Source organism: Lagopus muta, chromosome 1, assembly GCF_023343835.1.
Source record: "Lagopus muta isolate bLagMut1 chromosome 1, bLagMut1 primary, whole genome shotgun sequence".
In the NCBI taxonomy this organism is placed as follows: Eukaryota; Metazoa; Chordata; class Aves; order Galliformes; family Phasianidae; genus Lagopus; species Lagopus muta.
Window position 1 is genome coordinate 108,314,868 of NC_064433.1, and position 26,728 is coordinate 108,341,595.

The following is a 26,728-nucleotide window of genomic DNA, read 5'->3' on the forward strand; positions in this document are numbered from 1 at the left end:
AAGTGCATGTTTGAAATTTCCAGGTCTGTTGCAGGTGGAAGGAACATTGGTTAGGGCCTGGCACAGGGAAAGGTGGGAATGGCACATGCCCTGATGAATGGTGAATTGGTCCTGCCCTGCCTTGGACTGGGACACAGCAGAGTGTGCACTCAGATGGAGGACCTGGAAGGTGACCCTGAGTCCTGTGGTGCAGATGTAAGTAGAGGGCAGATGAGATCATCAGTTTTTTTTGTCAATCTCAGTTTTAAATCTGTAAGTAGAACAAAAAACAACAACAAACAAAACCCATCCCACAAACCAAACAACATCAAAAACCAAAAACATGCATGCACACAAAACCAACCAAAAACAATCAAAAAACACCACCCAAACTGTAGGCTCAGTTACTGCAATTAAATGACCACTTACACAACTGCCATAAACTTACACAACAGGGATAAAAACAATTCAAAGTTCCCACTAATTCTCTGTCTCTGAGCTTGAGATTATTTTTACACAGATGTAAGAAAGAAAAGATTCAAATGAGGCTCCTCTTACAGTCTAACATGAAATATGAAGCAAAGGGTTTTGTCAGGACAGTACAAGTGTAAGAGGAGCTTATTTAGCAAAGCTGCACACTGCCCAGCATGGCTTTTTTCCAGCAACCCAGGACGTGGTGGGATACCATTCTCACTGTAACATGCCTATAACCATGTCTTCCTTAGGATTTTGCTAGCCCAGCAGTCAGCCTGAAATGAGAGTACTTCATGCTTTCCACTGACAGCTCCACTAAGAGAGGTAGGCCCATCCATTTTCACATATGAAATGTGTCCTCGGGGCAGGTTGCTCGTTCTCATATAAAGAGGACCATCATCTCTTTCACATGTAGCATTTCTACCTCTCTCCCACACTTCTACCAGCTGTGCCAGGGACAGGTGACAGGCCTGAACCTAGCAAGTCTGCTCAAGGGTTGTAGGCAAGGAGAGGCACGATCCTAAAGCTAGATGAGCTCACTAGCATTTTCTCACTATGCATTTTGACCTACCCTTACTTGTACTCTCCATTATGCTTTCTGCATCCTTCTTCAAGGTGACATTCAGCTGTTTTGTCTCACGTGGCTTGGCACACTAGAAATGTTTCCCCTGCTTTGTGACAGCTCTCTGAGAAAGAGTGATGGTTGTGCAAAGGGCTGGGACAAGGATGGGATGAAATGCCCAGGGAAACCTTGCTGGAAGATGGTCAGCAATCTGCAAAAAAAGGAAGTGTGACTAAACAAGCTTTAATAGCTAGGTGCTAGCATGGGAGCATGGCTAGCATGGGGCTAGCTGTTGTCTGGGAACAGATCCTCACACCTCTTGAACTGCAGAGAGCATCCTCTTATTTAATAAGGGAGTCATTCTCCATACGGAAGGGCTATGAGATGTTGACATCCTTAGAACTTCAGTTTGACTAATTATTCTTATTTTTGGTTCTTTTGTGAGATCAGGAGATATCCAATCTATTACGTATTGATGCTTACCAATCTCTGCTGACAAAAATGTAGTATTTTCACTGTGACCTCAGTAGAAATACTTCATTTAGGTCATTTAGTTCTTCTTTGCCCAAATGCCTACATCTCCTAAGTGCTTAAGAAGGCATAGTGCCAGGAGCAGAGTTTTTCATTTAATCAGGAAATTGCTTTTATAGATTCGTTATTACATATGTTATTAATATACAGGTATAGTCCCAAAAATAAAAAATTGAAAAAACAGCCATGTCCCATTAAATGTAACTGTTAGCAAATTGGCTAAGTTTCAAAACAAAATGTTCACAATGTTATTTTTTGACCAAATGTAATTCCTTTCAATATATGTGTTAAGATATAAAGCAAAGCTATAAAGCCAACGATGGAACCAACTTGGTACATTTTGTTCTTTCTTTGGAAACCATTCACCCTCGAAGAATGATGATAGGGCAAAGTGAAATGGTTTCAAACTGAGAGGGGAGATTTAGGTTGGATATAATGAAAAATGTATTTTACAATGAGGACAGTGAGGCACTGGCACAGGCTGCCCAGGAAGGCAGTAGATGCCCCATCCTTGGAGACACTCAAGGCCAGGTTGGCAGGGCTCTGATGTAGCTGTAGGGGTTCCTGTTCATCACAGTGCAGTTGGACCAGAGGACCTTTAAGTATTCCTTCCAACTCATACAATTCTATGTGATCTTTCGAGGTTGAGGGCCTAGATGCGTGGAAAAAAAAAAAACACAAAAATAATGGCACTGCCCTGCTTTATTCGTCAAAGCATAAGTATTTCCTCTATTACTTGTAGAAGTCTCTTATAATTTTATCGTATTATCTCCACTTGTCTTTGTGGGGTTGCACCTTCCCATCATCACAGCATCTGGGTACATAGTCCGTACCAGAGTGATTACGACTCTGTAAAAGGAGCAAAGGTGGATGACAGACATCGTGCCTCAAATCGCCAATCCTTTCTCCTGCTATTTGTACCTGGAGATTCAGTAAAAGAAGGAAAGGTATTTCTGACAGTATTGTTTTCCTATTATATTGACCCTTCAGAAAGATGTTTACTACGATGCAGCAGTAAAGTTGGACGAGTGGTCTTTCTTAATGATTCTATGAAAGCATCCTGACCTTTTAGAAACTAAAACACGCCGTCGGCTTTTTAGTTTTCTTCTTTATTTTCGTCTGCCGAAGCCAATTACATTCTATCCACCAGAGAGCGCCAGTAGTACCGGAGGTCGGGAAGCTCCGGCTCAGTCGATGGGAGATGGCTGCGTTCGCTTGCAGCACTGTGAGCTGCCTCACAGGAGGCGATGGGTGACCTCAGCTGCACAACGCTCGTGTATGAGGATGCTGTGTGTACGGCATAGGCAAAAGTGAGGGACTGGAGTATAAGGAGTTTTTCGGCACTGCTCTTTACGCTAGGTGTGGAGCCAGGAGTTGGTCTCAATCCTTGTGGGTCCCCTTCCACCTCAGGATATTCTATGGTTCTAAGGGAAAAAAATACATATGTATCTTCATTCATGAGTTCACTTTTTGTGCAGGTGTGTCGACTATACATAGGTGTTAAACTACAACTCATCCCCTTATATTTTCTCAGAGAACTGTCTGCACTGCAGAAGCCATTGAGGTAAACTGGCATCTGCCTTGGCAGTCTCAATGGGGGACAGAGACCGAAGAGTTTGGAGATGCACCTCATCTCTCTGCTCCCAGGTTTCACTCGAGCAGAAAATGTTTTGGTTAGTGGAAAAAGTACTGAAGTGGATGGCTTTTAGATGAAAGTCTAAATATAAAGTATTTGACCAAAGAAGGAATTTTCTCCAAACTCAGCAATTGCTGTGCAACAGAGCCAATTTTAAACATATTCACGCTTTTATGTACAAACATACACATATAGAGACAGGGTCCCCTGTGTGGTGTGTTCTGGTGGAGCTCTTCTGCTGGATGTCACGTTGCAGTCTTTAGTTTCTGGCTCCTCCTAGTGCCCACACAGAGTTAGAGGCGTGTAATAGATGATAAGATTATTTCCGCAGAACTAAGGCTTGATGTAATTCTCCTCCTGAGCCTCCTGAACTGTATTATACTTCCCAGAAAGCTATCTAATTTCCAAAGCCATTATTTCTATCAGTAATTATTCCCCAGACTTATTTATGGTGCGATTCTGTAATGGTGAGTTTGCTGTTTTTTCATATTTCTTATTCTTTAAAAAAAAAAACATTTGCATGCTTCAGTCGTGTTTCTTTTGATAACGAAACAAGTGGTCTGAACAAAATCTAACAAAGCTAAGTTTCCTTCTGGTGGCATTTAGCTGCAGCTGACTGATGAGTGAAGAGGAGGCAACAGCAAACAGCAGCTGCCCTGGGCTGCCATGCAAAGAGGAAGGCTTTACCTTTCCTTTTACTGGCAGAGCAGTGATAACTTCCCTGACACTAACTGGACTCCACACAGGGTGCCCACACAGCAAGTGATGTGCTTGAAGGCAAAGACTAGCCACCTGTGAAAGGAGAAAGGGGGATGGTGGCCTGCAGAACTGTGTTTACTGCTCTGTACATCCTCCTCTGGTTTTAGATCCCCGTCTCTTCAGGACACACAGGCACGGGTGGTAAGGTGGAGAAATTGCTAATGTATCTCCATGGGTTTAGTTGCCATGCCCGGGGATGTCCTCAGGGCGTGCAGATTTTAAAGCTTGTTTTAAAAGTATTCAGACTTCCTCCAATGCAGTATTATAGGGGAAGTATTATTATTACACAACCTTTTGGAAACTCTTTCTTCCACGAGCTCTTTGATACTTTATAACTTAAAGGAATGAATGCAGTTTCTCATCAACCAAAAAAGGTTAGGAGGTGTCATACCCTAGGGACTCCTAGCTGTTCATCAAGGAAATAAAGAAAAGTCGGGAGCCAAGGAGCCATCCACTGCAAATGACACCTTAGAACTGAGGCCAATTTCTTGTTTTCAGTGGGGCCATAGTGAGCTCTCTTCTGCATCTCGTGATCTGCTGTTGTCATCCTTCTCTCTCCCACCTCTGCTCACTGCCCTTTGTTCCTACAGACACCCGCCAGTGGTGTCTGCAAACCTGCAGCATGGTCTCTTCCTTCCAGCACAAGCATCAGTGGATGCTAGTAATCCCACCAGGCCACGCTGCCTCATCACTGCTTCATATTAAAACAGCTTCATTGGTTTCAAGCACCCTTCAATGTGTATGTTGCTAGTTAAGAGCCTGCTCTCAAGTATCAGCTTCAACTAATGCACCTGAGGCTCCATGACTCGAAGAACTGTATACACCCTAGGTTCTGAATGACCCAGCATTAAGGTATTGTTGAGAGTTGTATTAAAACTGCAGAGATAATGTCAAAAAAAAAAGAATCTGGCTTTGCTTTTCATGTACTCCTTCAACACATGCAAACAGAAGAGGAGAGTTGCATGTGTTGCTTCAAGCCAACACCTTGAAATTTTCTATTGCCACAGCATTTCAGAACTGGAAGTAGAAACATTATCCATGTGGGTCTAACAATAAAATGTATCCAGTGTTTGGAAATAAGAAAAGGGTGATAACAGGAAATGTCCTATGAGTAATAAGAGTAAGAAAAGGTTGCTGGATATGTCTGCAGAGCAATTGTCTTAGAAACACACAGTTGGAATTAGAACAAAAGATAACCGTGAGGTTATCTTCCGTTGTGCCCGAAAACAGGCACAAAATTCAATACATTATCAGTAACTTTTTATCATTTTGGCTTTCTTCTTGACTTTCATGTCAAACAGAGGTTCTACAGTCTCCAGAGCAGAGATCTTCTGAAAACATATAAGCAGATGTTAATAGAAGTAACAGAGGGGAGACAGTGTGTAGATCTTGACTGGTTTCAAATAAACCCTGGAAGTTAGTTCCTTATGCAGAAGAAGAGGAGCCAAGCACCCAGCAACTTACCCTCTCTGAATGGGTCAGACAGCAGTTCTCCCCATTCTGTTTCCACAGCTCGCTCACTTTCTGACACGCAGGATGGTGCTCTGTGGAGGAACAGGCCAGCAGCTCTTTGCCTCTGTTTTCACAGAGATTTAGGGATTATCAAAGGCAGAAATCCTTTTGACCTTGAACAGTCCTTTCAACCCTTTGAGTATTTGGTGGACCCCGTACTTCAGCTCTTTCAGAGCTTTCCACCTCTCCCACTGCCCCTTCCAACTCCCAGCAAGACCACATACACACAGGTGAAAATATCAGATAACTGCTAGGCACATGCTCTCACTGCAAGCCTCACCCTTCCCACCCACAAAGGAAAGATGTTAAAGATTAACTCGCTTGAGGCCGTGGCTCTTCTTATTAAATGTGATTTAAATTCATCAGTGCATAAATGGAAAACGGTAAAGGACAGAAGACAGGGAATGGAGAAAATTCAGAAAACAGCCCTAAGAGCTTCCAAAGATAGGTCTCTGCTACTTTGAAGAGAGGAATGCTGTTCCCCAAAAATACAATTTTCTGGATTCACATTCTGCACTCTCATCCACAGGTTTTCGGAGAAGGAAATACATGCAGGAAAACTGCTTTTGATGACAGCGCTGTGAAATACCACAAGCATTCCTGCCAGTGTACGTTCAAGCTCTGAACTCTGGTTCACCTCAGTTTTAGATGAAAGAGACACTCAGTTGATGTCACCTTGCTTCCACTAAATTCTATTTCAACCACTGATTGAGGAGGAAGCAGAACGTGAGCACTGCTTAAGAACTTACCACTTTCTAGAGCAGTTGGTTTCCTTGTATTTTCCAATAAAACATTTGCCGGGGCACTTACTAAAATAAAGAGCCATTATTTCAGTCATGTAAAAACTATCATTTACTTTCAGCAAATGGATCAAAAGAAGCTCTTTTGTAAACAAAATTCTCATCCCACAGACACAATGGTATGCACAATAACATCACATTTTGCCAAGAGATTCCAGTAGAAAACACAGTAATTCCAAAGAAAGAAAGTGTAAGTTTATTGGACGCCAACATTTCTTAGTCAAGTTCTAAGTAAAGAAAACATACAGTAGAAAAAGTTGTACAAAGCAGCAATGGATTTACATTGCATTAAAGAAAAAGTTACCCTAAGCTATTAAGTCTCTGTCCTAAAAAAGTAAAAACCCACTCTTAATTACAATCCAATACTGGTGTATCGAATTGATATACAACAACTGTAAGGTATACAGGATTAAAAAAACAGCTTCTTTTGCCTTACCTCTATAACACTTTAAAACGACAAGTGATTCTGTGTGTAACGAATTGGAGAATTCCATAGCAAATATATTGGATAATTCCAACTTCTAGAAACTGCATCGAACTATCTCCCCACACCCAAATACTACAAGTGATTCCATTTTCCTGCTTTTTAAAAAGGGACACTGTCAAGAATAAGCTTTACAATGTGTACTTTGTATGTATTCTGCAAAAAGATGTTTTTTTTTCCTGCTTTTACACACATGCTTTAATTAAACGCGCTGCAGTAGCGAGAAGCGTGCATCTTGAAAAGGTACCACGTATCACTGAAAGGAACAACAAAGGAAAAATAGATCAAGTCCTTTATTCTGGGTTAGAGAAAAAACAACATGAAAGTGAGCTCCACCCACAGAATTCAGGTCTATTTTTCTGGCACCTTTGCAACAATTTAGGGAAATGCCCATAATAGGTATCTTCCTGCCTAACGAGCTCAAGTGTTAGCTCGTGTTTTCTTTGAATTTATTCATATCAAGTATTTTTAATATAAGTATATTTATAGTATACACCCTTTCTCTTGATAGTGTCCCTTTATGTACAACAGTTATAGTACAGTTTTTCACAAGTTGTTTTAAATAAACAAGAATCAATGACATTAAAAATACTATCAGGCTGCGTTTAACCAAAAACAAAAAATAAAAATAAAAATAAAAAAATTAACACTGATTAATCAACAGCAACATTGAAAAAATCCTAACCTGACTGTGATTTTTATCTAAATCTTCTGGTAGGAAAATGTAAACAATTTTATTGAACAGTACAGGCACACGCCAGACTACAGGCTCATGCCAGATATTTGCACCCTCACTGTTAGTGCCAAGAAGTTTGACATAAATCTGTCCTTATCCCATGTGTGGAACTTCTAGTTTTATCACTTGAAGTTTGGAACAAAAACAGAGTACATGTAACTTCAGACCAAACCTGCACATGCTATTTGGGGGGAAAAAGGTAGCAAAATAAAAACAAAATGTATTCTACTGGATGCCACCAGAATGCTTGCTTAAATAGGAAATGCAGGGAAGAAATCTCACAGCTGTGTGCTTTGGTTCACGGATAAGGCTACACCTCCACTCTGAAAGATGTGAGAAAAAGTCTAGTGTCACCTTCAGTAGGTTATCTTCTCAGCTGTCAGGACGTTTCTATTCTCCTTATGCAAAATAAAATATAATAAAATACAACAAGTATCATAGCATCATATAATGTTTAGAGTTGGAAGAGACTATGAAGACCTGGTTCCAACCCCCCTGCTGTGGTCAGGGACACTTCCCATTAGACCAGGTTGCCCAAAACCCCATCCAACCAGCCCAGAATAGTGCCAGGGATGGCGCATCCACAGCTTCTCTGAGTAAGAATTTTTTCTTAAATCTAATCTAAATCAATCATCTTTTAGTTTAAAGTTCCTTCCCCTTGTCCTATCACTACGTTGCCTCATAAACAATCCCTCTCCAGCTTTCTTGTAGGTCCCCTTTAAATAGAGGAAGGCTGCAATGAAGTTTCCCTGGAGCCTTCTCCAGATGGAACAAGCCCACCACCTTCGGCCTCCCTTCACAGGAGAGGCACTCCAGCCCTCTAATCATCCACATAGCCTTCCCTGGATCTGCTCCAACAGTTCCATGTATCTTTTGTTCTGGGGGTCCCAGAGCTGAATGCAGTACTGCAAGTGGGACCTCAAAAGGACAGAGCAGAGGGAGACAATCTTCTCCTTTGCCCTGCTGATCAGCATCTTGTGATGAAGCCCAAGATGCAGTTGGCCTTCTGAGCTGTAAGTGCCCACTGCTGGCTCGTGTCCAGCTTTTCATCTACTAGAACCCTTAAGTCCTTCTTCTCAGTGCTGTTCTCAATCCAGTCATCATTCAGTCTATGCTGAAATTGAAAACTGCCTTGACTCAAATGCAGGACCTTGCTCTTGGCTTGATGAACTTTACGAGAGGGCCTACTCCTCAAACCTATCAAGGACCCCCATTGATGGGGTCTCTTCCCTCTTAAATTATCAATCAAATAATCTGAGCAGCTTCTCATCATACATAAACTTGCAGAGGGTGCACTCAACCCCACTATCCCTGTGAAATCCCACTACCCATGAAGATACTATATAGTATTGGTCCCAGTATGGACCCTCAGGGGACACCACTTGTTTCTGGCTTACACTTGGACAATGAGCTGTTGTCTGTAACTCTTTGCACATGGCCATCCAGGCATTCCTTTATCCATCAGTCAAACCCCCAAAACATATACCTCTTCACTTTAGTGGCAAGAATGTTGTGGGGGACCATATCAAAAGGTCTTACAGCAGTTCAGGTAGATTATTACTGGTTGATGTCCTTCATTTTTGTAAGACTGCAGAATTATATTTTAGGTGTACATGCCATTTTTATGCAGAGAAAAACTCATTTTAACTTTTCATTCTAGAACTAAAAGATAAACCCATACGTCATTTCTCACTTTCAGTGGGTGACCATGGTCCCAATGTATCAAAAAACCTAAGCATGTTTTTTAAAAAAAAGTGTTAAGACTGATCTCATTGGAACTTAATCGCATGCTGAGACCTTTGCCAACACAGTGCCTCAAAGGAAAATAAGTCCCAAACCAAAATACATTTTATGGCTCAACCCTGCTTCTCTTAAATGCAACAGAAGTTTTCACTGCACTTCCACTGAAGCAGTATAGATCTCTGAGATTTATCTGACAAATTAAAAAAAAGTAGTAAAAATTCTAATCTATATATATTAAAACATCTGCACATTCCTGTCACAAGTTTAAAGGAAAAAAACCCTTTTTGTATTTAGCAAGAGCTCTATATATGCATCACTTCAGCACACAATTACAAAATTAAAATATGATGAGGACAGGTTTTTGTATCAATAAATTTGCCTTTTATTTTGGCTGTGGCCAAGCTAGACACTCTTCAGAAGATATTTATAAACAAACAACTAACATTTTTTCCATAATTTAACTTTTTAAACATATATTAAAGTTATATAAGTGGAAGCATATTTATTCCGTATCCTCCAAAATAAACACTTCTATCAAGGGTTTTTTTTTTAAAGGTACTGTATAAAAGCTAATAGAAAACCAGAACTACTATATAAACATCTCATATTTAAACTTCAGATATCCTTAATTCCTTACGAAGCAGGAACTGAATGTAAAAAACTGAACTAAACACAGAACACACTTAAAGTTAAAAAAGAGACTTAAGAAAATCTGAAGAAACGCTTAGGAAGAAGCTATTTAGACCCAACTTTTTTTTTTTTCTTTTTAAATATAATACATAGCGTGCTAGGAAGAAGGTCATTTCTTCAAAGATATTGTATGAGCTTTTCATTTTAAGTGTGGGGTTTTTTTAATCATCACACCACGTATCAGATTCCCAGTTGGAAGTTCAATGACTGTAACATAGTTGACTAGTTGCCATTTTCTTTTAGAAAGCACCCTGATTTTTGAAAGGCTGGATATAAACTACTATGCTGTTGGGAAGAGGAATAACTGGTGAAAACTTATGAAGATGTTCTTGTAAACTCATACCTATTTTCAATGCACACATCTCTTAAGTACATTTAAAGCATACTGAGCAAGTCTATACGTTTTTCTCATTTTGTTAAATTGGGTTACTTAAGAGCTGTATGCATTTCACTTTTCTTGTAAGAAATAAATTTAGTCTTATCAGGGTTTTTAAGAACTTAACTGATAGTGACAGGTTAACATGACTAAGTTGTGATCAAGTTTGCCTGGAAGAGAACAAAAAGAATGTTTAGCAACAGTTTTATATTGCCATCAAAAAAATGAACGGAAAGGCTTGAAAATAACACTGCTTTTTTTTTTGGTAGCTAAAAGAAGGAAGCCCGTGGTCCACACGGAGCCTATATTTTTAAACTTAATTGAAGGAAAAACACTAAAAAATTCTGTTGGGAGAAAACTAACAGTGGCACACTTGGACTTCAATTGAGAAAAATCTTTTCTGGTGTGTGCCTAAATGAGGGTGCTCATCCTCAGATCCTGAAGTTACACAGGTGCTTTATTTTTGCTAAATGCTGGTACGAGCAAGCAACACTTTCTAACTTTGAGAGTAGGATGCTGAAAAAAAAAGCACTATTAGAGTCAAATAGAATGAAAGCCTCACTCCTATTCCCACTGTAACTGGTGACCAAACTCTTGCTCTTCTCAGTGAGCAAAGACTGGGCTCTGACTAGATAGTGTGGATTGCAACCCCAGTCCCTCAACTTCCAGAGTAAAGTTAGTCAGAATCATAAATACCATTTGCATCACTGATGTTCTCACTGTTCATTGCACTACTCCATGAAGTTTAAATTCCAGTAGAACAATTTTTCACTTAATTTACCACAACTTTTGGGTAAACGCTTCCTTGAACAAAGTAATTTTGGACCCTTGCTGTAGTTTCTGGTAAATATCTATGATTCGACTTTTACTAAATGCTCCAGTTGTGACTTGTGGTAAAATAATGGAACTGCACAAAGTATCTGCAGCACATTATTCTCATGATTTTCAGCAGATAAGAAAACTGCTACACAGTACCACAAAGGATAGGAAGCAGCAGAAAGAAATATTCTAAGCGTTGTATTCATAAAATACAGTGATAGCAATGTGATGGTTTTTCCTCTGCTTTGAGCTGGATATGCACGCTTAATACAAATTTCAAATACATACTTCTTCATTTATACAGATGTCTATATAAATATTTACATTTTTACTTTATGTTAAAACTCATCTTTGTACTCATGGCCAAGCTTATCACTGAGTGTAGGAACACAAGTCATCTTCTATCCCTTACCGAGCTTTTTTTGCTTCTTAATAGTTCTACATTTCTTTGCAGTTAGAATTACAAACAGTTGTACAAACAGAGGAAACAAAATTATGAAACTTATCCGACATCCATCCAATCTTAGTTCGTATTACAAACAGTAACATTTGCATTATGATGGCTGTCAATACAATGACTTTAGTTACTGAACTGTTCATAGTAAATTAGTCTTTGGGACGTTATATAAAGCGATGTACCCCCACCCCCCACTTCTCCTTAGAAACTTATAATTAAATGGCTGAAAGCAGGCTTGCTGCTATTTTGTTTTCTTAATATAAAATCTTATTAATAATATTGCTGATTTTAAATTCTACTTTAATTTGCACAAGTTCCATATAACAACAAAACAATTTTATGTTCCCTTAAAATATCAAACATTCGTATCCAATAATATCGGGATTACTGAAACGTGAGGTTTATTCGTTATTGCTAAAGATCTCTAAGACCTAAGTCAATACATTAAGACACTCCATCCACTTCCTCTCTAACTGCAAGTGCATGGCAGCTATTTATATGGAGCTTCTGTGTTGGTTTCTTTAAGAAAAAAACAAAGAAAACAACAAACAATGAAGTTGGTTACAGTATTTCACCACTATAAACTCACAGTTAGAATCCAAATTTTTGTTGCTCTTCCATTTAATATATAACTCTATATATAATACACACGCACACACCAACATCACAGGATGAAGATCCATGCATACAATCCAGATGCGATCGCATTTCAGTGTTAAATGAAATCAAAATTATTCTGTTACTATTAGATCCCAGTCCATATTATCTTTAATTACCCAGCTTTCTAGCTACTAACAAAGTTAGTTTACCTTAATCTCCAAATCCAAGCAGCATCACAAATTCAGAATCTTCTGTCGTCGTCGTTGTTTTGATCCTCTTAAATTTCAAGTTTACGTGGCATACATCTGAGATCCTGAAAACAGCCTCCACCAAATCAGCTTTTTAAGGTATCTCTGAAAGCTAATTGTGTGTCTGCTCATGGCTCCAAAGACTAAAAGCTGTCTTGAAAGTCCTGTGACAGAGTTTACACATGTACTGCCTTTTGAATGTGATTGCTGAGAGTGGTGGAGCATGATAGAAGAGCGTATCTGACTCCTGCGGTACAAATAATTTTTCAGTAGTAGTGGAGCTTTCAGACAAGCCTGTTGGACTATCAGGCTCCAAAGGCTGGATTTTGGGTAGTGGCGGGGGCGGAGGTAAAGGTGGTGGTGATGGGGAATTAGCTGGTGGACATACCTCAGGCTCCTTATTTGTGGACTCCTCTGCAGCCTGCGACATGTGGGACTGGAAGTGACTCCAGAGCCGGAAATTGGTTCGGAAGGCCTTGTTGCACACGTGACAAATAAACGGCTTCACGGAGCATAAGAGCTCTTGGTGACGCTCCAGTTGTTTGCGTACAGTGAAAATCTTCCCACACTTCTCACAGGGCCACAAACCAGCATCTTTGTTGGAGACTACTTCCTTTGGTTCTCTGCTTGTCTCAGTGACCTCATCCTCTACGTCGTCTGCAGGCTCTTCCTTGATTTGAATTTTAAACTGCTTGGAAACACTTAAGTCTTCAGGCAGGCAAGAGGAATCTTCAGAATCAAAATTAATCTGTTCTGACGAGTCACTGAATACTCCGTCTTCCTTTGCAGCAAAATTGTTTATTTTGTTGGATTCTGACTGAGGAGGCAATCTTAATGAACTAGTTATGTCTCCATTGTGATCCAGGATAGGTAAAGAAAAGTTCTCTGATGGAGCCATCGTGTTCTGATTGTGAACTTCAACTTGATGACGCCAAATACTAAAGGATGATTTGAAGGTGCGCATACACTCAAGACAAGTAAGCTTCTTGTATTCACACTTGCTTTCATGCTCATGCTTCAGCTCTGGGGATGAAAATCTAAGGCTGCAGTAAGGACAGACAGTAGCGTTTCTACAGAGTCGCTCATGATTTCCCTGTTCGATAAGTGAAGAGAGCTTAGCATTACAGAGACGGCACTGATAAACTTCCTTGTTTTCTACATGACTTTCAATATGAATATGGTCTTTCTGCTTAGGAACCTTATTTCCTCCAATTGGTTTTTCTCCTGGATGCATTTTTATATGCTGTTTGAACTGTGAGAGGAAACGATAAGCTTTTCCACAGTAGACACAAATATAGGCTCCTTTGGTTCTTGATCTTAAATTCCTTTTGATGACTTGTTGTGCTTGTGAAGTAGATTGTCCCTGAAAGCCTTGCTTGCCACGTCTTAGTTTAACTATCAGAGCTTTTTTAATTTCTCTCTCTCTCACTATATCGATCAGTTTTCTTTGGAATTTTTCATCCAAAACAGCATGAGAACTGGAAGCTGGTGAGGGATTCTTGACAATTCCATGTTGCGTCTGGCAGTGTGTCCACACTTTGAAATTTGTGTGAAATCTCTTGTGGCATATGTCACAAGCATAGGGCTTTTCTGGATTATGATACATGTTAACGTGACGATGAAGACCTGCTGTTGACCTGAAAATTTTAAGGCAGTGTTTGCATTTAAATTTTTTATTTGGTCTTGCTTCTTCCATTTCACTGTATTCATCTTTACTGACATCAGAATCGGCAAAATCAGCATCAAGGTGCGTAGGGCTTGAGCCTTCCTCGAAGTTTTCTTCCGATTCAGGAGAACCCTCTTCATTCACCTTGAGTTTTTTGAATGGTAGCCTCCTATCTGCTTGAAATCTCCTTTTTGCTGGAAGTCTACTTGGTTCCTTTTGATCATCCTCAGTTTTAAAAGGAAAGTCTTTATTTGTAGGTACTGATGTGTCACCCACTGTAACTCTTATTATTTCAGATGGATCTGAAAGTGGACTGCTGGGTTCAGTTTTTATTCGCACCTCTGTAAGAGGGGAAGAAATTTCCCTATCCGTTGTCTGAGAGGCACTGAAAGACCTAAGGCGATGTGGGTGCATTACCTGTGGCTTTTCATCCAAGACTAACTTCTCCGATGACTCTTTCAAGCATGACTTTTGAGATGCAACATTAAATATCTTCTGGGAATCAGTAGTTCCTGGTGAGGAGGAAGATGATACCTGTGAAGGTTTTAGGTCAACAGAAGGTGAATAAATAGGAACCTGGCTGTCCATAGACAGTGACCTTCGAAGTAGACTTTTTACGAGTGGACCACTTCTGTCAATGCTTTGGTTTTCAGGACCAGATCCACTAGATGGTATTACTAGTCCTAACTTTGAGTAGTACAGCAAATTCCTGTCTTCACCTTGACCATTTCCTTTCCCTGCCTCTCGTAACAAAAATGCAGATTCTGATGAGCCACGCAGAGATAAGACTGGCGGACGTGGTCTTTTTAATAACTCTGCAGCCTTTCCTCTTAAAAGCTGACTACTGCTTCCTGGTTCATCACTTGCAATTTCTTTCTCTGCTAAAGGTTTTTGAGGCAACACTGTGTTCCTTTTCACTAAACCCCCTCTGCTCTGATCCTCTGCAGTTCCAGAAGTTTCGTGAAACTTGGTATAGCTCCCAGGGTTTTCTTTCAGCCATCTCCTTTCAGTCAGTGATAAATTGTGAAGGGTTTCAGTTGGCTTTGCTACTTGTGGTCTAATGCTAGTTTTGATAGCAGCAGAGGGTAAAGGTTTAGAAGTATGGCTTAAATCATGCTGCATTTGATTTACACTCTTTCCTTGTGCATCGCTTCTGTTCTGACAGACAATGACACTCCTCTTCTGAGAACTACTTTCATCTTCATCTTGATACAGTATCTTCTTAACGGGGCAAGATGGAAATGGAGCTTGAGGGCTCTTAGAAACAATGTTTGTAAGAAAGGATATTCCAAGGCTGTAACCCAGCTCTTGAACAGCCGCAAGACTGCCTTTCTCTATGAACAAGGATGAAGAATAAATGTAGTTTAACACATTGTCAAAAGCATCTGGTTCACAAAAGTCGAGTTGAAACACTGACTGCGACTCATTCTCCTTATTTGTGAACAGGGTCTGGAAGTATTCGCTGCTGGCAGCTAGAACGTTTTTATGAGCTCGAAATTTCTGATCTCCTACTATAAGCACAACATCACATAGCTGTCCCTTTAGACGCTCCTCGTTCAGTGCGCTTAGAAGTGAAATGGCATGTGCTGGATTTATGTAATGCAAGAGCCCCTCCATTATCCTGATGTTCCTGAAAAAGAACATAGTAAGAATTATTTTCTTATTAACACAATAAGAAAAACTACACTGCTTTATGTAGACAGTTGTTAGAGTTAATGTAAATGAACCTAAACTCTCTGTACTTCATAAACAAGCTAACTGACCATCAATGCTGCTGAAGAAAAGAGTTTGTTTGGAGCAAAGGTATGGGATTTAACATAACATTGTTTCGCTTCAGCAGATGTACAGGCATTAGAAGCAGCTCATGCTAAAGAACACTTTCAAATACTTTCAGTTGATCTTATACTAAAAATATCACATTTAATTGGGAGATGGGGGTGGTATTGTGTTTTCTACCTGCAGTATAGCTGTCCACATGAAGGAATTCCATTTAATTACTTCAGTTGATCATCTTTTTCTCAAATTTAGCTTTAAAAAGATCTTGGCAATTACTTCAATAAACTTTTGAATTAGCTACTGTTGTGGTTTAGCCCACCATGCAGCTAAGTACCACATAGACACTCGCTTACTCCACTGCAGTAGGATGGGGGAGAACCGAAAAAGGTAAAAATGTGAGAGCTCCTTGGTTAAGATAAAGACAAATAAGGACAAAAGGGGCTGAAAGGGAAAAGAAAAAAGAAAAAAAAAAAAAAAAGAAAAAAAAAAAAAGAACTAAAGAAAAGACAGCAAGTGATGCACAGTGCAATTGCTCACCACCAGCTGACTGACGCCCAGCCAGATCCCGAGAAGCAGCAGTCCCCCTGGCCAGCTCCCCCAGTTTTGCTGTTCAACGTGACACCACGTGTTATAGGACATCCACGTGGGCCAGAGTCAGCTGTCCTGGTTCTTTCCCCTCCCAGTTCCCTGTGCCCCCTCAGCTCCTTGCTGGCTGGGCAGCGCGAGGAGCTGAAATGTCCTTGGCTCTGTGTAAGCACTGCTCAGCAACAACTACAACAACAGTGTGCTATCAACATTATTTTCATCCTAAATCCAAACACAGCACCATACCAGCCACCATGAAGAAAATTAACTCTATCCCAGCCAAAGCAAGGACACACACCTGCAGTTAGTTATACTAAGTCACTTCTTAAGGTTAAGCAACCCTGACAGTCTCCTGCTAACTAAACAAATTAAAAGGTTTTTGCTGTTATTTTTTATAGGGTGATGAAAAGGGCATTAATACTGGCAGAATTATCACCTATAATCTAGACTAATTCATTATGCCTCCTTATAATTAATGAGTGCTAACATGCATACACTTCTAACTATGAAATATGTATTAACTCTTATACCTGCACTAACAGGATTTGGTTTCTTGGAAATTTCATAATTTTAATTAACTATCCCAGCAGCACTTTGCTTCTGCTAGAAAATAATCAGTTAACTGAATTCTCCAACTTATTCATTAGCTTTTACATGGATTTCACGCCCATAACCTACAGTTACCCCCAGACGCATCCAAGGGTGCAATAAGCACAAACTAAACTGCAGTGCAGAAATCCCCACACTGCTTCAAAACACAGCCTACTCTGTACTGTAGAATGTCTCCATAACTCAACAGGCTTCTCTTGACTAGCTTTTAACGAGAGAAGACAAACAGGTTTTAAACTAGTTTGAGCAAACAACTTCTGTCAAATAAATTGAATTTTATCTATTGGTGCACACGTACACACGCACAAAAATCAAGAATATCCAATTTTATTTTGTTGCCATGGACACTCCTACAATTCTGTTTAAGATTTGACAACCTGTACTGCAGGTTGATAGACAACCTGCAGTACAAATTTTTAACTACCTTCCTCTATGGTGATGAAAAACAAGTAAATGATGTGTCTCTTAAAAGCAATTCTTTTTGCAGCTGATTTAAGAGACTTAAAATATATACATATGATATATGCTACCATAACAAAAAGGTTTCACTGTTCATCAGTTCTCAATGAAAGCTGACAATTTTATCAAAATAAAAAATAAGAAGATATAATTTTATCAAAATAAAAAATAAAGAAGCTATAATCCTGTAATTATTAAATGAGAAATCTTGCAACCAATGGGCTTCAATCACAGGAATTGACTGAAGTCTAAATTGGTAATGCTGAGAAAATGACTTAAAGTATACTGGATACAGTGTCTCAGGACATTGGTCATATCACAGGACTGAGCTACCAGTTTTACAGCTGAAATTACCAGATGAGTTCATAGTATCAGGGCAAAAGCAAAATTCTGTTTCTTCTTCAGATCTGCCTCTCAATAGAGTGTTCCAGTGCCTTGCAGCATTATTTCATTAACACTAATTTATCCTTAATTCACCTCAAATGTTTATAAATGCATAATGCCTCCACTGCTCTCTCTAAAAAGGTAGAACAATTACGCTTCTATGAATGTGAGAAATCCATCTGTTTTGTTCTATTTTTTATGTTTGACTTAAAAGTACCATCTGGGGTGTGAACTATTTTTTGGACACTTCTGCAATGTAAAGTGGTGGTGTCCGAATGGCCCTAGTCCAGCTGGGAGGTCTGCACACCCGTTAACACTTGAAATGTTATTAGCAAGTGCTCCAGGAATGCATTTTTCCCTTTAGTTTCATCTTAAAGTTTACACGCTCATATGATTTGTCTGTGTTGCAAATTAAATAGTCTACAGAGATAACAAAACAACAACGTATTTCTGAAGGAAACTTGAACTAAAATATAGTAGTAAAAACACCTACTAGAGGTTGCAGCTGAACCCATACCTCAAGGACACGCTGGGTAGGAGACGGTCAAATGTTCAGAAGTATTTTCAAACCTTTCATTTTAATCTGCTTTACCCAGGCCTTGAGTTTTCTGTAAGACACCTGAAGAATAAACACCATGCAGTTACTATGCGTTCCTTTATTCATCATAACACACTAATGCTATTTCTACAGGTTGGTGTAAAATTCACACATCTAAAACGGAATCCGACAGCCCCCCAATTTTCTTCCAATATACTCCTTAGTCGTAGGACATCTTGAACATGCTACATTACACAAGACAGAGATAAGCATCCTAGTACAATCCTCCATTTCATTCGCAGAGCACAGCACTAGAAGAGGCAGACCTCTTTGGTGCAACTGGCACTTTAACAGTAACCAAGGCTGCAATGTACACAACTGGCAGGGGACCAAATTAATCCTGCAAAGGCGGCTTTAATCCTGGTCTTTCCTACTTCTAGTGCTTGACTTTCAGCTCCATAGCCTTTAAACACAATGGTCAGAAATAAAACAAGTTATGGTATGTTAAAAAACAAATCCAGAACCAAAAAAACAAAAGCAGAACCATTTTAACACCTTTACACAGACCATAAGAAAGCCTTTTAAGACAGATTTTAAAAAATAAAACAAAAAACCCACAAGGTTACTAGTGTAAAAGTACAGTGTATTAAAATTTCACTGCATGAACAGTTGTTGATAACAAAGTTAATCAGAGAGTTTCTTTCTCCCTTTGGTTCATCCTATCTGCATGCTGCCAGTCACAACTGCAGCTGCGCTAGAACAAATATTTGCAGGTCTGCATTACAGAACAGGTCAGACAATACATAGAGAACAAATATTTCTTTTCAAATGCTGCTCATTTCTCACAGTCAAGCTCAATCCCAGGAACAATTGCATTGGCATAACTGAAGAGAAGGCAAACTGTGGGAATGGAACAGCTCTGGGAAGGCAAGAGATTCTTACAGCAGTTTGCCACTAAAGCTGATGTATGGCTGACAGCACTGAACCCCTTTATAAACGGCATCCTGACTGTGTGTAAACAACAGATTTGATTCCAGGTGTTTGAGGAATCATTCTTCAGCTGAAGATTATTTTGCCATTAACTGCCTAAGCCCTTTCCTGATAAGCTGCCTTTTTTTTTTTTTTTTTTTTTTTTTTTTTTTTCCCCAACCAACTTCCAACTGCTTTCAGTACCGGATAGAAACAAAGCTATTTCCTACTTTGTTCCCTGATGCCTGAGTGATGTCAAGGAGACAGAATGTACCAGATCTCTCACTGTCTGTGCTCTGGTCTTATGTGCTACTGGTCCTCACGAGGAACAATGACAGCGAGGCTCCAAATCCAGAAGAGGGAGGCGCAACAGGAGCACCTTTGGGAGATGAGGAAGAGATTTTATTGTCAAATCTTCAACAGCCCTCTACTAATATCAGCCTACAGAGGCTGAAGTACCACATTTGACACAATATTATAACAAGAAGAGCAAAGTTATTATTTTGAACAAGGACAGAAAAAGATACCTCCACTATTTCAAATGACTGCAAAAAAAAAAAAAAAAAAAAGAGGAAGTCTCTACTCACAAAAGCTCTTCACAAGTGAAGGGTGAAGAATTTTTCTTGTTAGCACAGCAGATCATTGATTCTCACAAGCTCCCTGTCATCACTATGTGAGATCCCCTTCCATCCCTTAATCTCATGCCTCCTGCTCCAGCCCTGGGGTCCTCTACCTTCTACTGGCTCAGTTGCTCATGTGACCACCTACTAAGTTGATTCAGCTCCCAAAAATGAGGCAGGAAAAAAAAAAAAGAAAAAATAAATCAACCCAACTTTTTATATACGCGCTAATTTAGAGGTGAGAAAGTTAATCAGCTCATGCAGAGGTCAGATGCATCAGAGCTGCTGTAAGAGAAGCAGTGAAACCGCCTTTTCTTTGTCAGCAAGTCAATCTGCTTTGCCATCTGAAACTTCATTTTCAGAAGCAATGAAGTCACTCAGGCTGAAACTTTACAAATAGAATCAGGCAGATGTTGTAATGAACATTTTCATACAACTAATACTTGTAAATACTTAAGTAACTAAAACAAACAAGACGTTGCTGTTGCCTGCTGACTTCCATTATAACCACGTAGCTGTCAGCTAAAGCCACGTCAACAGCGTCCTGGGGATGCAGGTAGCAAAGACTGTTCCGAAACACCTGAGGACACAGTGCTGCAGCAAGAATGTGCCAGGGCTGACAGAAACTGCAGCTAGAGAACAAGAAAACACAGGAAAAGAAGAAACACACACACAGGAGACAGACAATGAGAGAGACTGAACAGTGGCTCTAAAAGGGAAATACATGTACAACTGCGGTGGAGGGAAACCCACCAAAACACAGAGAGATACGAACAGAAAGACCCAGCCTAGGAACACAAGAGGCTTCCTGTGGTGTCACCAGGGAAGTGCAGGCAAGTTGTGCCTGGCCATGAGCGCTCTGCAGTGGCTTTGATGGCTCTGGTTGATCTTGTACTGCTTCAGACCCAAAGTGGAAAGAAGCCTCATTATCAATCAAGAGACCGGATGCAAAAGAAGCCTACATTGCTCAAACTTCTGCTTGAGTATCCTGTGCTGGATTGTATTATTTGAGCTTGACTACAGCTTGTCAAACACCTTTTCACATACACATAACTAAAACTTGAAGTAAAAGCTTTGAGCCTACAGAACAAGATTGTCTGCACCCCTGTAATTTTTTGTATAAATAAATATTTGAGTTATTTCTTGCTGCAAGTTTGGAGATTTTGTCTTTCAGGATTTTGAAAAAAAGTGATTTCAACTGCTACTGTTGTTTTCTCCACTGCAATCAACACTGAAAAGTCTCTGAAGACAGATCTTTTCATTTCCAGTATGTCGGTAGCCAGGAGATTTAGGAAAACAAGCATAAAATCATAAGAGAAATGTATTTATGTGTGAAACTGATATAACAATATCAAACTATTTGACACAGGCGCACCAGAAGCAGCAGAAATTTAATGACAGGAAAAGAAGAAATTCTGTACTATTGCAGTCTCTTTATTTTGCCCTCCACTACAGACAGACCAGTGATTATCCTAACACAGATTAGATGCTCAGGAATCAGAAACTGTTTTTCACATTCAGATCAGACATCACTTTGCCAACTGACATTCAAAACAGCTCCAAGCTACAAAGTCTCTGAGTAGCACCACAATGCCTTTCACGTTCTTGTTTACAAACGAGCAGCTTTTAAGGGCGTGATTTCACCTTAGTCTCAGTCCAATCTAATCAGAGATTGAAGGGATCAGTCCACACCTCCTCCCCCTCTAAGGACAGACAAGTTCATTGTCAGCTGGGCAAGCTGATCCAGCTCACCAGGAGATTGCACAACCACGGGATATAAGGGAGAGGGCAGGAATGTGTGCTGGCTGGGAACTCTTCTCATTCTTCTTGGAAGAGTTCATGAAGATTAGCCATGGTTTGATACGATATTTGTCCTGGGTTCAGTACCTCAACTGCAAGGTATGCAACTCATCATCCAGACTGCTGCAAATAAAAATCAATTGCATTTTAAAATCCCTTTTCCTAAGGAGGTCTTCAGTTTTCATTCTTTCAAGTTTCTTAACACTGCCATCAAAATCCCATGGGAAAAGCCCCAAGACTTGATGGCAAAATGCACCACTACAATCACTGAACAAAAAACTCATCCCCAGCAATATTTCAATTCCAATTCCCCCCCCCTTTTTTTTTCTTTTTAAACGAGAGATGCATGAAATCAAGAATTTGAAGAAGGGGGAATGCACACCAAATCTGTATGGCTGCATTCTTCCTAAAAGCTGAATTTATTAGTTTACTGTTAATGCAGAGATACACTTAGCAAGTTGAATAGTATTTGGTCACCTGCTTTGCTGTATGAGCCGCTCTTTGTTTAACTGGTCTAATACACAATAAAATTCTATTTACATACTGCTTTCAAATCTGCTGGCATAGTGAAAATGACAAACCACAATCATAATCACAGAAATATTTCTCTTAATATAAAGATGCTTTTTACTGGCATAGTATTTTTTGGATGGGAACTCATGTAAGATTATTCCGTATAAACATAATTTTTTACACTAACGTCTGTGCAAGAATACAAGTACAGAAGTAAAAAGTCCTTAATCCAAAGCATGCTTGAACTACTATAATAGCTGAAGCGTGCACTGAAACTAGTAAATTGCCAAGTGAACAACTTGGTAAATTTCAAGATCCATAGAGTGCAGGTATCTTTCACTCACTGAAGTGACCCAAAGAAAACTCCTTTCAGCCACTGTTAATAAAGGGCAAGATATGAAGAAGCCAACTTCTCCAAGGTTCTCTGACCATTGAGCGTAGCAGCGTTCATTAGGAAGCAGTTCACTTGCTCGAAAGTTACCACTTTTAACAGAGAGCTGAAAACAGCTGCAGCTACGGCCTATGACTCACAGCTCCGCACCTCCCAGTGCAGCACAAGCTGTGTGGTGGTTACAGCCCCGCTTCCTCCACCCAGCTCCTCCTCCCTACCCCCCTGTATGTCCACACTTATTAACAAACCGTAATTATCATTACTTTGCAGACAGAACAGCTTTCAAAACCTGGAAAACTAGAAATGGAAATTACTCGATGTTTTTAAATGGTAACTGCTTCACAGCTACTTTAGTTCAAAAACAAACAACTTCAATGAAGCACAATGGCTTTCTGTAAAGTTGTCCATTCAAACCCAAACTATGGCACATCTCTGCTTGACAGCAACTAACTGTAAGGAAAGCAGAGACAGCCACTCCTGAGAAAATGATCAGAACAGCTGTTTAATTCTCTATCAGTATTTTCCAGCACTGCGTACACACAAAAGATGAGCCCAGAAAAAAACACGTCTTCGCAATATCAAGCTTCTGGTGATCCACTCAAGAGAGGGGACACAAATGGTCTAACTTCTGATCTTTGTGTACAATTAAACGTACTGCACACATGACTTCTGGAGCTTCTTACAAACACCTCTTTCTGCATTAATTGCTAATATCATAGAATGGCTTGCATAAGGAGGGTCCTCAAAGCCCACCCGCCCCAACCCCTGCTGTGAGCAGGGCTGCCCCCTCCCACCTCAGGCTGCCCAGGGCCAACCTGGCCTTGTGCACCTCCAGGAATGGGACACCACAGCTTCTCTGGATGTACTAAAGGATAAGTTATGCTAAGTATTTAAATAAAGCACCTAACTCATAATGACTTGATTCCCAATTTGGATCATTGTCCAAAAGGCAATGTTGAAATTAGTGGAAGACCAAGAACATACTGGAAAAAAATATACAGCCACCCCTTCAGTTTTCATCCACAGGGGTGACCCTCGATCCAGCAGGCTCTGGGAAGCCCACAGCTGGAGAGATGCTTGATAAACCCTCTTCTGACACACACCCCCATAGCTGAAGTCTCCAAAGGTTGTGATATTTCCCCACAAGTCCTCACTGAGGGACATGCAAATTCTTTAAGTGCTCACATCTAGCCATCCTGAGTGGACTTCCTATAAGAAGAAAACACCACATGTTCTTCTGAGAGGACAATACTCTGTCATGAGCGTAATAACAGATTCAGAGAGAGAAGTATGCTAGATCCTATTAGGGAGAGAAAGCCACATCATTTGTGTTCTGCAAACAAGGTTTATAAAAACAGTTGCTAAGGTTTGCTCAGAAGTTCCCCCCCCTCAAGAATATCATAAGGCTGGTGGAAAATTTTAGTCAAAGCAGTTAGTTTGTCAGTTTGAGCAAAGTAAGAACAGAACACAGTAACTAGCAGCCTTTAGACAAAACAGATATAGCACAGTACTCTCTTTTATCTGAAACAGATTTACTACTCCTGATGTCATATTGAAAGCATTATTAAAAACGTATTAAAAAAAAAACCAAAAACCTGTATTTCGACAGTAATATTGCTTTAAGGATGAAAACTCCAACAGTATCTTAACTGCAAGAGCTTCATTGTACTTGAAAAAAAAGAAAAAGGTGGGATTATGTAATTCACCACAATGTCTTATCTACATATCTACACCAACCCCTCCCACTGCACTCCCCCAAGAACAGGTCAGCTTTCAGAAGAGTGCCGTTTAGTTATTAAGAAGTGCTTGTTCATTGCTTGTTGAAGTTCCACAGTATGCCTTTCCTCGTCAAAATAAGTCATGGAGATGGAAGTGTTTCAGAGCTTTGATATTTCACCTGATCCACATCCAGTCAGGACAAATAACGAGAGCTACACTAAAGTTCGGACGTGCATTAAGGCTGGCCCCACCAACTCCTTCCCACCCTGAAATTCGCTACCTAGAAGGAATCCCCGTTTCAGCTGCAGCAGCTCTCCACACTACAGGCGGCACCTGCCCACCGCACTGCCCCTCCCCTCAGGCCGCCAACCAGCCCCTGAGCGACCGCCGGGTGCCGCGCACCCCGTCCCGCCGCCAGGCGCAAGCGCCCGCCTCTCGCGCCGCCAGCGCCCCGCGCCGCTCCCCACGCACGGCCGCTCCCGCTCGCCCGCGCCGCGCATGCGCCCTCACAGAGGCACCGCCCCCCGTTCCGTCCACAGCCTCCGCGCAGGCGCAGTTCCGGCAAGGGGGGGAGGGCAGAACAGGGTTGAGGCGGAGCTGGGCCGCCGCGCGTGCGCGGAAAGCCCAGCGGCGAGTCTATGTGGCGAGTGCGTGCCGGCGCAACGGGTGCCCGCCGCCTACTTCGCGGCGCAGGGCGCGTGCGCGAGGCAGAAGGAGAAGAGTTTCGTAACCGGCGCAGGCGCAGTGCCCCGATCGGGGACCGCAGCCCCGTTCGGTGGGGGAAAAAAAAAACACCTCAGAGTTACGTCAGGAAAAGACGCCTTTGTACACGGGGAGACCCAAGCGGCGCGGGCGGCCCCCGAAACGGGCGCGAGACGCGGCCGTTACTCACCCGCTCTGCCGCCGGCCGCGCCCCCCCCTGCCGGCCCCCCTCGGCGCCGCCGTTCACGGTTCGCCCGCGCGCGCTGCTGCCACCGCCGTGATTCCATCCATCTTGAATTTGACGTCATCCCACACCAGGGATGAGGTCATCGAAGGGAACGCTCGTCACGTGCGCAGCGCTCCGATTGGCCGCCGGCAGAGCGGGGGGCGAGGCGCCGGCGCGGCGGGGAGGGCAGCGGCTGGGGACGGCGACGGGGGATCCCCCACCCGCCGCCCCTCCCCTCTTCTCTCTTTTCCTCAGCCGCTCGCTCCGCGGGCGGGCAGCTGCCGCTCGCTGCGGCGGCTCTCCTGCAAAGCCCGGCGTGGTGTGAGCCCCCTCCCTCCCAACGGCTGCTTAACGGTCGTTTGCGCGCGCGAGGGACACTGAGGCAGAAGCTTCGGGGCGGTGCGTGGGGGTGCAGCTCTGCTCCCCTTCCCCCTACACGCCAACACAAACACGCACTCGGCTTGTAATGCTCGTTTTGCCGAGAGGCAGGGCAGGGCCCTGGGGTCGGGCTGTCGGAGCCGTGCAGAGGGACTTTCGAAAGCCTTGAGGGGCTGCGTGAAGCGGTGTCTCGTTGGGATTGCCCGCCGTGAATTACCGCTTGTGGAGGGGTTTGTGTGTAAAAACACGACACTAACACTAACATCTCAAGAGTTTCGTCTTAAATAAAATTTAAAATTACCAAACTTATCTTTTTTGTTTTTTGTTTTTGTTTTTTGTTTTTTGTTTTTTGTTTGTTTTTGTTTGTTTTTAGAAGCTAATCTGGCCCATTATCTCTTCATTAAAGACAGCTCAGTTTCTGGAGATTAACATCTAATCCACACGCTGGTTGCTTTTAAATATGCCGCACAAATACTCTGAAGTAGCTACTAGGATCTCTGTAATTCCTTTAGTGCTGCATTGAAACTTGGTTTGTTTCCCCCAAGGATTCAACACAAATGGGCTAAACCCCAGGAGAGAAAACCCCATTACGAAAAATGTCAGTGGACCTCAACAGTTCCAGCCTAACGCTTCCCTTTCCAAATAGAATTTTTGCCACTGCCAGCTCTTTTTGGTTGTGGTGCAAACTTCTTAAGCTGCCTGTAAAAGGAGGATACGCTGACTCTGCCAGCGAAGCGCTTGTGAAACCAACCTGAGCTCATCCATCCAGCAAGGCCCTGCTAATGCTTTTCAGATGTCGGCAGTTATTTCTCCTCCAAGTAGAAACAAACCAGCCTTGCGTAATTATTTTCTCATCTGCCGTTCTCCAGAAGAGTCTGTGTCGCAGATGGAGAACATCCATTCCACGTTTACCCTGCTGAAGAACTGCATGCTGCAGGGTCTGTGTGACATGCACAGCTGTGTAAATATGTTTTAATATGGAGTTGT

At 41.5% G+C, this 26,728-nt stretch overlaps 1 protein-coding gene across 10 annotated transcripts; it reads right to left on the minus strand.

Annotated features, from left to right (window-relative positions):
• Window positions 1-6,426: 6,426 nt before the first annotated feature.
• Window positions 6,427-25,455, minus strand: ZBTB21 (zinc finger and BTB domain containing 21). 10 transcript variants are annotated; one of them, XM_048966849.1, is made up of 5 exons: window positions 25,328-25,447; window positions 19,623-19,771; window positions 18,403-18,504; window positions 12,795-15,702; window positions 6,427-12,653 (listed from the first exon to the last, which is right to left on the minus strand). In XM_048966849.1, the coding sequence occupies exons 4-5, from the start codon at window positions 15,687-15,689 to the stop codon at window positions 12,519-12,521; spliced, it is 3,030 nt and encodes a 1,009-aa protein (XP_048822806.1). In that variant the 5' UTR covers window positions 15,690-15,702; window positions 18,403-18,504; window positions 19,623-19,771; window positions 25,328-25,447; the 3' UTR covers window positions 6,427-12,518. The 10 variants fall into 10 exon arrangements, with proteins under 10 accessions (XP_048822806.1, XP_048822772.1, XP_048822761.1 ...); XM_048966815.1 differs by lacking the exon at window positions 25,328-25,447 and adding exons at window positions 19,980-21,935; window positions 24,716-24,790 and having other exon boundaries at window positions 6,427-15,702; XM_048966804.1 differs by lacking the exon at window positions 25,328-25,447 and adding exons at window positions 19,980-21,935; window positions 22,670-23,458 and having other exon boundaries at window positions 6,427-15,702.
• Between the last annotated feature and the right edge of the window lie 1,273 nt (window positions 25,456-26,728).

What these genes read in the sequence shown, in the direction of transcription:
- ZBTB21 (XM_048966841.1), bottom strand. Translation starts at nt 15,689, where the DNA reads ATGGAGGGGCTCTTGCATTACATAAATCCAGCACATGCCATTTCACTT.